Source organism: Protobothrops mucrosquamatus, unplaced genomic scaffold (assembly GCF_001527695.2).
Source record: "Protobothrops mucrosquamatus isolate PMUCROS unplaced genomic scaffold, P.Mucros_1.0 scaffold9, whole genome shotgun sequence".
Lineage (NCBI taxonomy): Eukaryota > Metazoa > Chordata > Lepidosauria > Squamata > Viperidae > Protobothrops > Protobothrops mucrosquamatus.
The window spans coordinates 170,841-187,260 of NW_015386396.1; the positions used below are offsets into that span (position 1 = coordinate 170,841).

General features: G+C 39.0%; 1 protein-coding gene across 4 annotated transcripts; it reads left to right on the top strand.

The window, feature by feature from the left end:
* Positions 1-3,721: 3,721 nt before the first annotated feature.
* Positions 3,722-16,048, top strand: AMZ2 (archaelysin family metallopeptidase 2). Of its 4 annotated transcripts, none has more exons than XM_015810367.1 (8): positions 3,722-3,967; positions 6,420-6,702; positions 7,390-7,563; positions 8,843-8,971; positions 11,131-11,294; positions 13,661-13,837; positions 14,365-14,511; positions 15,764-16,048. In XM_015810367.1, the coding sequence occupies exons 2-7, from the start codon at positions 6,420-6,422 to the stop codon at positions 14,509-14,511; spliced, it is 1,074 nt and encodes a 357-aa protein (XP_015665853.1). In that variant the 5' UTR covers positions 3,722-3,967; the 3' UTR covers positions 15,764-16,048. The 4 variants fall into 4 exon arrangements, with proteins under 4 accessions (XP_015665853.1, XP_015665855.1, XP_015665856.1 ...); XM_015810369.1 differs by having other exon boundaries at positions 3,722-3,893; XM_015810370.1 differs by lacking the exon at positions 15,764-16,048 and having other exon boundaries at positions 14,365-14,643.
* Positions 16,049-16,420: the final 372 nt, after the last annotated feature.

Below are 16,420 nucleotides of genomic sequence, written 5' to 3' on the forward strand. Positions count from 1 at the left end.
GGTGTGTCTGGAAATGTGTATAAAATATATATAAAATATAAAATCGAGGTAAATTAGGACACAACATCAAGGCTTGCCAACATACTAGCTGTTACAAGAATAAACATGGGAAACTGCTGAATACTATAACAATTTCAAATGACTTTGTTCCATACTTAGTGAAGGAAAAAAGTATTTGATCCTCTGCTGATTTTATACGTTTGCCCACTGACAAAGAAATGATCAGTCTATAATTTTAATGGTAGGTTTATTTTAACAGTGAGAGACAGAATAACAAAAAAATCCAGAAAAACGCATTTCAAACAAGTTATAAATTGATTTGCATTTTAATGAGTGAAATAAGTATTTGACCCCTTTGCAAAACATGACTTAGTTCTTGGTGGCAAAACCCTTGTTGGCAATCACAGAGGTCAGACATTTCTTGTAGTTGATCACCAGGTTTGCACATATCTCAGGTGGGATTTTGTCCCACTCCTCTTTGCACATCCTCTCCAAGTCACTAAGGTTTCGAGGCTGATATTTGGCAGCTCGAACCTTCAACTCCCTCCACAGATTTTCTATGGGATTAAGGTCTAGAGACTGGCTAGGCCACGCCAGGACCTTAATGTGCTTCTTCTTGAGCCACTCCTTTGTTGCCTTGGCTGTGTGTTTTGGGTCATTGTCATGCTGGAATACCCATCCACGACCCATTTTCAATGCCCTAGCTGACGGAAGGAGGTTCTCACGCAAGATTTGATGGTGCATGGCCCCGTCTATCATCCCTTTGATGCGGTGAAGTTGTCCTGTCCCCTTAGCAGAAAAACACCCCCAAAACATGTTTCCACCTCCATGTTTGACAGTGGGGATGGTGTTCTTGGGGTCACAGGCAGCATTCCTCCTCCTCCTAACACAGTGAGTTGAATTGATGCCAAAGACGTCGATTTTGGTCTCATCTGACCACACTTTCACCCAGCTCTCCTCTGAATCATTCAGAAGTTCATTGGCAAACTTCAGATGGGCCTGTACATGTGCTTTCTTGAGCAGGGGGACCTTGCAGACGCTGCAGGATTTGTCCTTCACAGCGTAGTGTGTTACCAATTGTTTTCTTGGTGACTGTGGTCCCAGCTGCCTTGATATCATTGACAAGATCCTCCCATGTAGTTCTGGGCTGATTCCTCATCGTTCTCATGATCATTGAAACTCCACAAGGTGAGATCGTGCATGGAGCCCCAGACCAAGGGAGATTGACAGTTATTTTGTGATTCTTCCATTTGCGAATAATTGTACCAACTGTTGTCACGTTCTCACCAAGCTGCTTGGCGATAGTCTTGTAGCCCATTCCAGTCTTGTGTAGGTCTACAATCTTGTCCCTGACATCCTTGGACAGCTCTTTGGTCTTGGCCATGATGGAGAGTTTGGAATCTGATTACTTCTGTGGACAGGTGTCTTTTATACAAGTAACAAGCTGAGATTAGGAGCACTCCCCTTAAGAGAGTGCTTCTAATCTCAGCTAGTTACCTGTATAAAAGACACCTGGGACCCAGAAATCTTGTTGATAGGGGATCAAATACTTATTTCACTCATTAAAATGCAAATGAATTTATAACATTTTTTAAATGCTTGTTTCTGAATTTTTTTGTTGTTATTCTGTCTCTCATTGTTAAAATAAACCTACCATTAAAATTATAGACTGATCATTTCTGTCAGTGGGCAAACGTACAAAATCAGCAGGGGATCAAATACCTTTTTCCCTCACTGTATGTGGCTGCCATCTAGCTAGCATATATTAATACATTCATTTCTGTTTCCAAAAGCTAATGTTCTAATGAATATGAATGAAGTCTTATATAAAATTCAGAATACTCTAGTATTCATCCATATGCTCCCATCTTTGTACTGTACAGTAACTTAACTGGGGCAGTTATTCCCAGATTTGGCAATCAAAATATTGAAATTATATGTCATTGGTATCAATTGTAATGGGAAGAGCCCTCATATTCTCTTTTAAAATTCTAATCAATTTGCTATGTTGCTTTGATATGTGTGTGTGAGTGTCAAAACATTAGCTGCTCATTATAATATATATTATTGTCAGCTGTTCTGTCAGCTCTGTTAAGGAACATCCCTTCTTCACTAAATACAGATAGTCCTCCACTTACAACCATAGGAATGCTGCAATGGTCATAGATGTGAAAAAATAGTTTGTCACTTTTTTCAGTGCTATTGTAACCTCAGATGGTCACTAAATGAATGGTTGTCAAAGACTACCCGTATATGCGCTAAATCAGGGTTCTTCAAACTTGGCCCTTTTATGAATTGTGGACTTCAACTCCCAGAATTCCTCAGCCAGCGTGCCTGGCTGAGGAATTCTGGGAATTGAAGTCCACAAGTCATAAAAGGGCCAAGTTTGAAGACCCCTGCACTAAATAATATTAATCCAAATGCTTGGGTTAATTTACAGAACCAAAACCAGAGATTCAGTTCACACAACAGATTGAGCTACAAAGCAGCCAGCCACAGTTAAGCTCAACAAACTATAGAAACTCGCCATTGTTTGCTACTGTGTGCAGTCTAACCAAAGTAATTTTGGCAAGTAAAAGCACAGCCCCATTCCTGCCTGCTACAGTTCGCTGCATAAACAGCCCCACTTCAGATGTTGCATTCTGGCATCAAGAGACATCCCTGCCAATGTGTGTATACAGAGCCATTTGTGTGTAGTCTGTACAAAGGTTTCCCGGAATCCCAAACTAGTGGTGTGCGGTTGCAACAAAGCTTTCATTTACAGTGCTATTCATACAAGTCTGCAGCTGATTCCCACAAACTTTTGGCGGGACTCTGCCTAGTGCTGCTGCTTGGGTGGCGAGCGTAACGTCGAGACACTTTCTTCATAGAGATGCTGGCTACATTTGCACATTTTTCATTGCAGCTTATTGACTTAATGTTACTTTTTGGATTCAGAGGAAGCCCTGAACTAGTTTTTTTTAAAACCCACTGGGCACACCCATCTTCCAGGATTCGTTTATTAGTTCCGCGTCGTGAAAAATGTACAAAATTGGGTTAACTTACTAAACCAGGGGTAGGCAACCTTGGCTCTTTTATGACTCGTGGACTTCAACTCCCAGAATTCCTGAGCCAGCATAGCTGGCTCAGGAATTCTGGGAGTTGAAGTCCACGAGTCATAAAAGAGCCAAGGTTGCCTACCCCTGTACTAAACCTTCAGCGAGCATGTCATGCCAACAGAGCACGCCATCATGCTCTGCTACGGACCACAAAATACTTCGGCTGTCATGCCGCAGTTCTCTAGCGACACGTCCAATGTCACAGTGGCAGATAAAGCAACACAAACGGGCACGTTAAAACACACAGCCGCCTCGCGCCTTCGCCTCTACGGCAGACAACTCAGACGACGAGACTTCCCAACCCCCCCGCGTGGGCAGCGCCTCTCCTGAGGTGAGCCCGCGTGAGCCTTCACACGTGGTCTGGCGACAGAGAAGTACGGGCGTTAGGAAAGAAATTCCTCGAGAAGGAGAGAGCGCGCATGCTCCCCCGCCCGGCTGGGGCTTTTCCAGCCCCGCCCTCTGCTCTCAAGGCGCCAAGCTGCTTCCGTTGAGACTGCGGCGGGGGGGGGGGGGCGGGATCGGTGGCCTAGCAACGGAGGCATGGAAGCGGTAGGCCGACCGATGCGTGCGTTATCAACAGTGACAGCAATAACAGCAGCCCCGTGCAGTAAGAGGTGCGCATGCACTTGGGGCGGCGTCAACGGGGGCGAGGGAGCGGCTGCTTCCTGGAAGATGGGGACTAGAGTCAGCTGCATCAGGCAGGGGATAGCCTGATTTGGGCGCCATTTCAGAATAAAGTTGGCTCTCTCTTCCGGGTTGTGAGCTTACGTTGAAGATCAAATTATCCCCTTCGCAGTATGTTGCTTCTATATTAAATCACTACAGAAATTGACCAATATATATACGTAACATGGAGATTTAAGACAGACGTGAGTAAATGGGGAGAGTGGAAGGCTTTCTTGTCTTAGGTGGTAAGCTACCTTGGTAAACATAGGTGATTTCAGGAACATAATAATAGTAAGCCGGATCAGAGCTAGTTACCCTTTCTGACATGGGAAATCCTAGCCTACTGCAGGACTGTAGACCAGATTGAGAAACTGAACAACAACAAAAATCCTTCAATATGGCAGTGGCAAATCATTTTCACAGCATTGCCAGGATAATTACCTGGATGTGTACCTGAAATCAAGCTCAAAGTAGAGGTGCCTTTATTTGCTGAACTTCTTTGTGATACCCTGTCATCCATAAATGGCACCTGACGATTGGGGAGGTGCTTTTGGAGCACCATGTATCAGGAGAGAGTGCAAGTGGAACAGGCTGTTGGTGGAAAATGGGGGCTAATATTAAACTGCATCTCCAAGTTACCCCTCTTAAACAATGGGTTGCTTATCGTGGAATTGAGAGGATTTGATATACTAGCCTAATTGAGAGGAATATGCTAAAGCAAATTTTAATAAATGTTTTATTACTTTGCTTTCTGGAACTCCAAAATACAAACTCAGTAAATTTTTTGGCTGCTGGGTTATCCAATTAAATTGTCAATTTTTTCCAGAATCCAGTGAAATTTTGGAAAATGAATGTAAAAACAAACTCACCTTTATGAATATGCAGACGTGAATGTACAAACATGAAACCTGTTCCCAATAAATTATAATCTCCTAGAATGTTGTTTATGGTTATGTAGGAAAAATAGCCAAAGATTATAATTCTGCCTGCTATCCTGTATATATGCATTGCAAATATATATTCTGTAGAATTATTGATAAAAGTTACTAAAAACTTTTGTGACTCTTTCAAAACTTTTAAAACATTTTTGGAAATATGTTGTACAAGAATACCTTTTGAAACAGGTTCTGAAAATTTAGCTGAAGAACAAGTTTCCTTAAATTATATTTTCTTAGTTAAATTAGAAAGATCTAATTTGCTTCCCAATCTCTATGTGCAGAATATGAGATTAGATTGAAAAGCAATCTTCTTAGGAATCTGTTGCCATATGACAGGTAATTTTTGAAACCGAGAGGACTTTCAAAAACATGGTACGATATGATATCTGATATGGAATATGGTATTATATTTGTGTGTTATTTTTAGAAAGAAAGACATTAGAGATTCTCAAGTCTTGGACAAGTAATATAATTATTCTAGCTTTCCCAGCCTGTTGAAAATTGTTTGTGGGTGCCATCGATGTGCGGTGAAAACTGGAAACATGTTATTTTCAAGACTTATTAGTATATAAATGCAGGACATGCATTCATATTCATCATGATCTCTTTTGGAAGAAGAAATGATATGCAAAGTGCAGAAAAAGAATAAGAAATAGTAAACCAAAGACATTAATGTATGAAATGAGACAAAGAAAAGGAAAGATACTGTTTCTATTTTTTTAGATGCCTTAATTCATTCTTTCTCTTTTTGAGGATCTCATAAATTCCATCTAACCACATGTGTATGCTACATATACCTCATAGTGGATTGGTACCAGGGAAACCTAGTTCAAGCTACTGTTATCAGTGGAAACTCGCTAGGTGACTAGAGACCACTTTTTCTCCTTCTCCCAGCCCAGCGTAACTTACCAAGTTGATCTGGGGAAAAGTAGGAAGACAGACTTCGATGTATGCCATCTTGAATTCTTGAAGGAAAGATGGGATAAAATCTAATAACTAAATGTTGTACTTTGAGATGTGGGTTCAGCAAAAGATGGCAGAACACAATCTTAAAAAGAATAAAAGAGTCTCCCTAACAGTCACTTCACAATGTAACCACATCATTTTTAAATGAAAAATACACAATCTGTCCACTAATGATAGAAAATGGAAAACTGCTCCATTAATCCTTTCCGCGGTTTAATGTTTGCAGATGTTCCAGATTAGCATAATTGAGGGGAAAATGTTAGATGCAATGAATCAGGGACTCAAATAATACAATAAATTATATGTACCACAGAGATTAAAGTTGTTATGAATTATGCCTTATATGAGAATCATCTGGATCCTAGTCGACAATAAACCTCAAACCAACATTGCATTTCCTGGATTTTTTAAAAAGTTGTGATCAGTGAACTAATTCAGGAACTAGACTGAGGACAGCTTACAGCAAACCTTTCCCATGGTGATCTTGTTGGAAAGCAGAAGTTAGTTATGAAATAATAGTTGGTACAGAAATAGGAAGAGAATGGAGAAGTTGATTGTTGCATGGGTAGGACATGATCCTTGCTGAATATGTGCTGCATGCCCAGGCCTTGGCTTGTTACTTATCTGCTTGCAATAAGAATCAGAGGAATTTGCAAGACTTAACTGATTGCGAAGAGGAACTGTTTAAAATAAAAATGCATGTAAGAGCCAGATTTCATAACCAATATTCATCTTTGTTTCTTGTTACCAGATGAAGGTAATTAAGCATTCTGAGGAGACATTGAAAACAGCTCTGATCTCCAAGGACAGACAACTTTTGAAGCTTTATGAGAAGTTTGATCCCAAGGAGAAGCATTTGCTGAATGAAGCATTTCAACCAGGCAGTGCTCTTTTTAAGCCTGTAACTCTGCATTCTGAATCAGACTGGATCTCTTCACATCCAGAACCCACCCAGGATTTTTCACAGTTTTATCATGACCCCTGCAGAAATTTGCCAACCCCACAGAAGAGAAAGATTTACATCCAGCCCATTGGTAATATTAAAGAAGCAGCTATGAAAATGGTTATTGAGCCATTAAATAGTAATTAATTAAAAAGGCGTTTTCAAGCTTTCCACTTGCATAATTGTCATCCAAACCTGGATATTATCAGGCTGGTTTTTCAGGATAATTTTTTCTGAACTGATAGCTTGAGCTAAAGAATCCTACATACTCCTACAAATGCATCCTACATATTCCTACAAGGGCAACAAGTGATAGAGTTGGATGAGTTTCTACTTGAGAAGGTTGCTAAGGCAGTCCGACTCTTCCTAACACAACATGTAGGAGATCAGATTTATACTGTATCTAATGGAAATTAAGAAAGCAAAGATAATAAAACATAAAGCCCAACTCAGTGCCTGCTTAAATTCAAAAGAACCTATTTTGAGTAATAATATATATATATAAGAGGGCATGTAGTTAAGGTCCTTCATTTCCCTGGATCATGATAGCTGCTCTTTATATTGCAATGCTATTTTGTTCACTAAATATTTTGTTCACTAAATATTATTTGGCTTTTTCTCTTCTCTTTTAAAATAAGCTAATTGTTTCTACTCAGAATTGTATAGCTAGACAATTACAAAGGAAAGTTAACATTTTACTGTTGTATTTATATGACAAATTTGCCTATAAATAGTAGAAGGGAAAAAACTGCTATAAACTGATGTTTTTTGAACCTAGGTTCTTTTGGAGATGCCAAAGTTAGCACAGATGTCTACTTGAACTGGCTGAGAGATTACTGTGAAGCATTTTACTACAGCCTGACTGTAAGGATCCTAGACCCAATGCCTGTTTCACACACAGGTTGTGCTTTTCGAATCAATGAATACACACAAAATCTGCAAATTCACGCAGGTACAGAGAATAGACAAAACTGTGATAGACTAATTCATTCTTGCGATTTTGATCAATTTTCTCAACTGGATTGTAAATTTCAGGTGTATTCAGGTGCTCAGAGTTGTCTTATTGGTGAGATGGGCAGCATATAAACTTAGTAAATAAATATAAATAAATAAGTTTGTAATATTTTCTTGGGCAAGTAAAAAGGCTGACATTTTAGATCTTGAGTGACTGATTGTAATCAAAAATCAAAAAAGATGATGCTCAATGAAGGACTAACTTGACTGATCATAGGTTAGAGTTGCTATTAAAGCCTACCTTCTATGTCAGTATTGTACCCTTATTTGCTTTGTATAGACATGCTGAGCTACACCCTATCCCAGAGGTAGGCAACCTTGGCTCTTTTATGACTCATGGACTTCAACTCCCAGAATTCCTGAGCCAGCCATGCTGAGGGAAAAGGGAGAGGTTTCCAAGCTGAGCCAGGCTGGCTCAGGAATTCTGGGAGTTGAAGTCCACGAGTCATAAAAGAGCCAAGGTTGCCTACCCCTGCCCTATCCTATGATGAGATTTATTAAGCAACCTAGAAGTCTGTGTATTTGAGCCGTGGTGGCACGGTGGTTAGAATGCAGTATTGCAGGCTACTTCTGACTGCCAGCAGTTCAGCAGTTCAATCCTGATGGGGCTCAAGGTTGACTCAGCCTTCCATCCTTCCAAGGTTGGTGAAATGAGGACCCAGATTGTGGGGGACAATATGCTGACTCTGTAAACCGCTTAGAGAGGGCTGTAAAGCACTCTGAAGCGGTATATAAGTCTAAGTGCTATTGCTATTACTATTTGTCCTCCTGTGAGTAGAGATATTTTTTCCTCCTGACCAGAAGCAGAGATCTTTCATTTCATCTCTTACCTAATTCTTTTAATTTAAAGATGCTGAGGATTGAAACCAAAATCTGATGAATACAAAATGTGTTGCTGTTGAAATGCTGTATGGTTCTTTTTTGCTGATGCTTTTGTACATTCATGGTAAATATGGTAAATACTCCATCATAAAACAAATGAAGCACGCTTAGATTTGTTGTTTAACTGCAAATTTCACATTCATTCTAAAGGAAATAAATTCAAAATGATTAGGTTTAAATTCATAGTCCTTATTTTCCCTGTGTTTCTGTGATATGTAACTTGGAGAGGTCATCTTAATATCTCTCTTATTTCAGGATTACTGTTATGGCTGCAGTTCTTGATTATGCAGTTACTGCCTTCTGTGGAGAGACACTGATACCTGTTTTTCATATAGGGTATCTCTTGAATTACCTAAAGAAAAAAAAACCAAAGGATGCTTTTTGCATTGTGGGAATAACCATGATAGATCTTTACCCGAAGGACTCTTGGAATTTTGTCTTTGGACAAGCCTCCTTAACAGAAGGTATGTGGTTGGCTTCCTTTTAAATTCTCAGGATGACTTATAATATGACCTTGGCCAATCATCTTTTCACAGTTCATATAAAATGGAATTACCTCTGAATATAAAGAGAAAATTACTTGAGAATTGTTGTGACCATAGTGAAAGTGCAAATGAGGGGGGGGGGGCTTTGCACTGCAAGAAAACTGGATCTGCAAGTTTTCAGTAGAAGCCAACTCTGTGCAGGAGTCATAGCCTGTTGCTTGAGGCATCACGGACTGATTCCCTTTAACTCAGGTGCACTTTAATGTGCCTTGAGTGAACATAACAATATTTTTGCATTCCTTGTTTATCAGTGTAGAAGAGGAATAGGTGGAAACAGGATCCTACTTTTGTAACTTCAGGCTGCATCAGAGTGCAACGTAGTGCAAATGTTGTATGTCCCTATTAAAAAGTAAAAGTAACATCTACAGTCAGTTTTATTTTCTGCTAGTTTCGTGGAGGCATTCATGCAGTTTTCTTGATTGCACATTGGTATATCCGTACTTTCACAGTTTTGCCAGAAATTAGGATAGAAAGAATTCTGAAAATGCAGGCGTCGCACTTCATTCCTGTGTGATTGGCCTGATACCGGTGCTCAGCATCTTGGGAAGAGATCTTCCACACAGAAATAAATCTTTTACTGGCAAGCCCAAGAATATGTAATTAATTGACCTTGACAAGGTTTGCACATTTATTAGCATGCTAAAGTACAAACAAGTAAATCACTTTAAGTATTAGTGTAATCTCAATCTCAGAATGCTGTAAGAGTGTATTGAGTTCTAATATAGCTCTGGTTATAGGAATCATCTTCCACAATCTTTGCGGTCTAGAAGCGTTCTATTCACATATAAAAACTGGCAGCTACCCTAACGAGCAGCGGCATTCTATCTTGAGGCTCAGGAATATTTAAGGATTGGGTTATGTTGTACTGTCATTGACCAAAAGAGGGCAATGGTAGTACTGTACATTTGAAGTCTTTTTATAATAAAGCCTAGGAGCCTTTACTTTGCCATCTTGGAGTAAAGCATTTGTATTGATAGCCATACATTGGATATCTTGGTTTATGCAAACAAAATATTTTGGAAGGGAACATGAAACTATCGGAGAGGTGGTATACTTTCTCAAGCCTCATTTTCTTGAGAAAAAGACACATTCTTCTCTGAAATGGTTACTTGCACAAAAAGGAATTGTGGTAGTAAAGGAGAATATTTGTAGCTCAGAGTTGAAATGAATGGGCCTTGGTGCTCTCTGAGTTTGGTTGTTTAACAGAATAACAGAGTTGGAAGGGACTTTGGAGGTCTTCTAGTCCAACCCCCTGCTCAAGCAGGAAAATCCTGTACCATTTCAGACAAATGGTTGTCCAATCTCTTCTTGATGTGCACTGTGCAATGATGACGTTACTGGTTTGGGTAATGAAATGTCTGCAAGAAAACAACCAAGCTCAGACAGCACCAAGGACTTCTCATATTCCAGTACTTTTTTTCAACTGTGTAGAGGAGGCAATTAACTGAATACATGAGATGTCATTAGGATCCTTTCAGTCTTTACCTGGGCTCCATTTCTCCTCTCCCATTTCTTCTGATCTGCTTTTCCAAAAGGGTGGTGCTAAGCTCCAGTGCTGAAGTGTTTTGGAGGACTTTGCTGCCCTTTCTAAATTCACTTGCTGAACGGACTGTTTTGCAGCTGAATTGATCCAAGTGGGGTGAAAGAGAAAACACCTTTACTTCAAGACACAAAGAGATTGTTGCTCTGAAACAGCAAGATCCTCCCCCCCCACACACACACTTAGATATTTGATCTTTTTCCAAGCCAAGGATAACACTTAGCTTTGGCATCGTGCCAAGGGCTAGGCAGTAAAAAGTGGTTATGTCAAAGATTGAATTGAATTTAAATGTAATTAAAATAAATAGCCATGAATTAAATATGGAACCTAATTAGTCTATTATATTTAACAATTTCTTCCTCCTGTCATTTTAAAAGTAGCAGTTTTGTGACAACTCTTGGGGCTTAGAAGTGGGCTGCAAGGTTTCTATACTAGAAGTATTCTTTTGAATATGTGTAGTATATATAAGTATGTATGGTTAATACAGCAGTCTCCTGTTGGTACAACTTTAATTTGAATTCCCTTTTGTTTTGATAAGGGGTGGGGATCTTCAGCTTTGCCAGATATGACAGTGACTTCTACAGTGCAAACTACAAGGGCAGATTGAAAACAACGAAAAAGCTTCCTGCAGCTGACTATTCTGTGTTTGATGGTTACTATACACCTGAGATCACTAGTAAACTGCTTCTGAGATCCTGCAAAGTAAGTGTTTTAAATTGCTAGAATTATATTATATTGATATTATATTGAAACCAAATTTCTTTTTTAATACTCTTGCTTAGTTTTAAAGCAGCTCCAGCTCCTTTTATTAATGGAACAGTAGCCTATTAAAATTTTTCAACATTTTGGGTCGTGTGTTTATAGTAGTGTTTTCTGACCTCAGCAACTTTTAAGTTCTGGGGACTTCCACTCCCCAAATTCCATAATCAGCTGGGAGTTGCAGTCCACAGATTTAGAAATTGCTAGGGTTGGGAAACACTCGTTTAGAGCTTGGGAAGAAGCTGGACTGGATTGGAAGTGTAATAATCCTGCAGTTTACTTTTCTTAAGCTACATGGAAATCTCTTGAGAAGATTTCCTCAGATTCACATTACAAGGAATCTGATTCCTTTATTCCTGCAGTTTTATAGTTAACTAGCTGTACCCGGCCATGCGTTGCTATGGCTCAGTCTGGTTAAATGGAAAAGAAAGAAAAGAGAAAGCGCACGTTTGTAATATGGAATCGTAAAATCGTAGCGTGTGTTGCTTTTACGTCCAACAGATGGCGCTGTTTTTCAAAACATGTTTTTACCTGTCACAGGTGTGACATCTATATAATAGTAGGTATATAAAAGCACGCGCATATTCGAATGCAATGTTGTGTCAAAATTTCAAAGCAATCAGTGAAGAACTTTCGGAGATTTAAGATTTTGAACAAACGAAGATTTACATTTTTATTTATATATAAGATGTATGCCATATGATAAATAATCATAAACAGTTAATATAATTAAAATTGAGTTATTTTGTCATCTTTAAAAATGAAATGACTTGAAATGGATACTGGCCATTCCCTCCCTAGTGATTTATAGGATCTTGTAGGATCACTTACTCATCATCATTATAGCATTATAAATCCTAGCAGAATGATTATTAGATGCACAAGATGTTACAAGGACATGGTGAGGAAAGAGCAGCTGATTAGGTTGGCATCACAAACCTGGTCCACCACATTTTAACCTAGCTGATTGTGATAATTCAGTTTGTTTGTTTAGGTGTTAATATATCACACAAAACCAAAAGATCATTCCTACCATAGGATAAGCATGTGATATGAATACCATAACTCCATTCTTTCAAGAAATAAAATATTTCCTTCAGTGATTATTTTATCAATATTAATCTAGACCAAAATATTACATTAATTCATGTGATCATTTGGATGTTAGATTGAAATCATGCAGAAATGTGAGGGCACTTTTTTGCACAAGAAGATCATTGGCTTGTGGATTAGAGAAAACTTTTAGAAGTTAAAGCTTGAAATCTGTTTTGACTCACTATTTTTATTGTACTTTTCATATCTTTAATATTGTTTTGCTAAAAAATTAAAATGGATTGGTTAATATTTATATTGAATGAAAATCTAAAAGTAAATAAAAAAGGCTAAATACTTTTGATTTGATTTGTTTGTTAAATTTATCACTTGCCTTTTCTCTAGGTCAGTGATGGCGAACCTTTTAGAGACCAAGTGCCCAAAACCCGCCCCCCCCTTGTCCCTGCTCTGCCATGCCCGCTGGGCCACCCACCACCTCCATGGCCCGCCACAGATCACCCAAGCAGCCCAGCAGCACCATGGTGGCCACGCCCTCCGCCTGTGCCCTGCAGCATCATCTGTGCACGATGGAGCACAAGGGCGGAGTCTTGTCCCCGCTGCCTGGCTACCATGTCCTTGGCTGCGCTGCTTCGCGGTGGGCGACTCTCCTCCAGGGGGCTGCTGGTGAGGAGGGGGTTGTGGGAGGAGGCGGGGCTGGGGCAATGCTCACAGAGAGGGCTCCGAGTGCCGCCTCTGGCACGCGTGCCATAGGTTCGCCACCACTGCTCTAGGTGTTCAGATAGCAAAGCTATGAGCTTGGGGTGAGAGTGCCTGAGCCAAAGTCATCCAGCATATTTCTGTGGTTGAAATTGGCCTTGTATCTGGCCATCTCCAATTGTAATCCAACACCAGTCTATCCCACTAGCCAGTTCTACCTTTTCTCACAAAATCTCTTGTGGTTCAAACACCCTGGATTGCAACTACAATTATTCAAGTCCATGATCAATAGACATTATAAGTCAAACATAATGAGAAGGCTGGTTTAAGTAGAACTCTTCCATTCATATTCTGTGGCAGAGCAAGAATTCAGTCATAATTTTTCCCACTATAAAATGATTTTGCCATCTACGGTAAGTTATTCCAAATCCTGCAGCGAAAGTGTGCACTCTGATTTGAAAAATAGCTAGCGGTGCTATAGGGACTATCAAGCTCTTATTCAGCACAACTGTTGTGGGCTTTAAGCTGGCTTATGTGATTTGGCTATATCTGTGTTTCAGACTTTGACTCACGAGATTGGACACATCTTTGGGCTCCATCACTGTCAGTGGTTACAGTGTGTTATGCAAGGATCTAATCATCTGGAGGAATCAGACAGACGTCCTTTAGACCTTTGTCCTATTTGCTTGCGCAAGCTGCAGTCTGTACTTGGGTTCAGCATTCTGGAAAGATACAAGGCATGTCACTTCAGGATCCTTTAACAGTGTGAGAACTGCTTTAAATGCTGCTCTTTCCAGCTCTGGCAAAAATGAGAAATCCAGATTAAGCAGGACAGATTTATTACTTTGCTCCATTGCATGCCAGTTTCCATTCTGTGCTGTTGATGGTAATGATGAGGTCAAGGAAGAGTTAGGGGCTAAAGTCAAAAGCTCAGCTTGGCAGAATAAATAGAAAAATCTGCTGGGCAGTTGGACTTGTAAAAAAAAAACCCAGCAACTTCTGAAAAATTAATCCATTGATCTGTCACACCCAGCCACTTGTATGTATAGGATTGATCTAACACACTTGAGAGAATTATGGCTTGTTTCATTGTTTTCTTTATGACATTAAGGAAATGAAATGCATCTCTGAAGAAAATTGATCTGTGTTACACAGTATGTGAAAAAGAAGTCATCAATGTAGAAATTTGACTTGATACTAAATAGCTAGCTTATATGTTGTTATTGTGCATGGCCATTTTGAATAAAGTTTCTAATTCTTTTAGGCCCTGCAGAGATGGATAGAGGATAAAGCTAATGGAACGGAAGAAGGGCACAGCAGTGAAGCTAGAGGAGGATTGCCAAAGCCGGTGGAATCATTTACAGAAAGTTATGAATTGCTTATGAAATGCTTAGACATCCTCCAGAAATAGGTTTGTTACGCAGGTTCAAAGGGAATGCTCTTATTACAATGGTATAATCACTACTAAAGTATGGCGATGAATTAAATATATTTTAAGTTAAAAGCTAAAAACCTTACAGTAAATATTTAAGCTGTTTGTTCTGCATGTTTTCTTTTATCTCTATTAAGTTACTATTTTTTCCTGGAATGTCTAACACAGCCTAATAACACATTATTTATTTCTTATACTGAAAGAGTTAAGCTGTGCTGCAGTCCATGGAACTGCTGTCAGGCATCTGAATCAGTTGTTTCGTCCACAATATTGATTGACAAATTGAGCCCTGTTTCTGTCTGTAAAATACCTGCTTACATGACTTTGGAACAAACATCAGCAACTTTTAAAGGAGCATTTTCTCTGCCTGTTCAGCAAACGGTCATGTTTGCATTCCATGATGAATCCTGCTTATTTGCAAGGAACAAGAAGTGGGATGGAAGCAAATGGGTTATGTATATCAATAAACCCTTCTTGCACATCGGAATTCAAAATTGGTGCAGACAAATTTGTGGGGCATGAAATTGATCAGAGCCTCCAGTACTTGAGCTTCTGAAGTCAGTTAATCTCAATATAGACCTTGTCCATTTCATCAGGGGTAACAGATCAAATTCATCAGGGGTAACGGGTCAAATTCAGCCCAGATATCCAGAGGAAACTGTGTCGCAGTCATCCTCATAGGACCAGCACAGCTAGAGTCTGACTACCTTTAAAATTACAATTAAAAACTCTGACATTAAATAACAAGAAAATAAAAATATTAAAGGTGGTGTACTGAAGTCCATAAATATCAGGATGCTCTCTGCAAAAGCTCAGTTTTTAACGTGTTCCTAACAGGTAATGAAGCTACATATTTTACAGTTCATAAATAAAAATGGTACTCTTTCATCAGAATTGTAAAAGGAAATAATCTGATGGTCCTCTGGATGACATTGAGCAATGACTTGGGAAAGAACAAAGGGGAAAGAGGAGAACTAAACAAACACAAGGGCATTTTTTGATGTTGGATGTTGATGATTAATTTGATTAAAGTGCATCCCTCTTCATAAGGTCTGGAACAGTTTTAATGAGAAATCTATTAAGATTTAGGAGTCAACAATCTTTTAATTTCCTTTGTTTGGATTACTGTTACTCTGGTGCAGTCGTGCTTTCATCTTAAGTCTAAATCCAATTAGCATATTTCCTTGCCTAATTAATGCCTAAGCATATTTTTTCTCTTCTTCCTAACTAGGTAGAATTGGATTTCCTACTGTGTATAATTTTCAAGGTTAATTTCAGTTGGACGGGCACTGACTTCTTCCAGGATGCTTTCTGATTTCCAGAAATTATATTTGATCAGAGAGCACCTTTAATTTTGAAAGCATACAGGAATAATTTCTTCCCATACAAGAATTTTTTGCAGGAATATTAACTTCTGCTGAGAATGCCATCTGACAGACATAAGGCATATTGATCATGTTACCCAGATTATAAATATTAACTAATATTTATTGAATATGTATATAGGAGAAAAAAAGATCAAATAAAGATCTTCCAATGTACTTGAGATTATCTGCCTTTTTGGTGACATTTTTGGTTAATATTCAGACACAAAACAGAATGGGAAACTTATGTCTTCCTTCTGTTTCATTTTAATTTGCTGCAGTCACATTTGCATTGTCTTTTGCATTACATTTTACATAGTTCATTTGTTTTTCTGTTAATCTGAGGTGAATACAGCCACTATGAGCTATTAAGAAAACAATACCTTTGCCTCAATCCTAGGTTAATTAGGGTGGTGGTTTGATATATTGCTACTTTACAAAGTCCAAGTATATTTTCTTACGTGCAGTTGTATCTTATCAAGCATAGACATTCTTTCTCCCAGCCAAGAAAATCTGGATTTTTC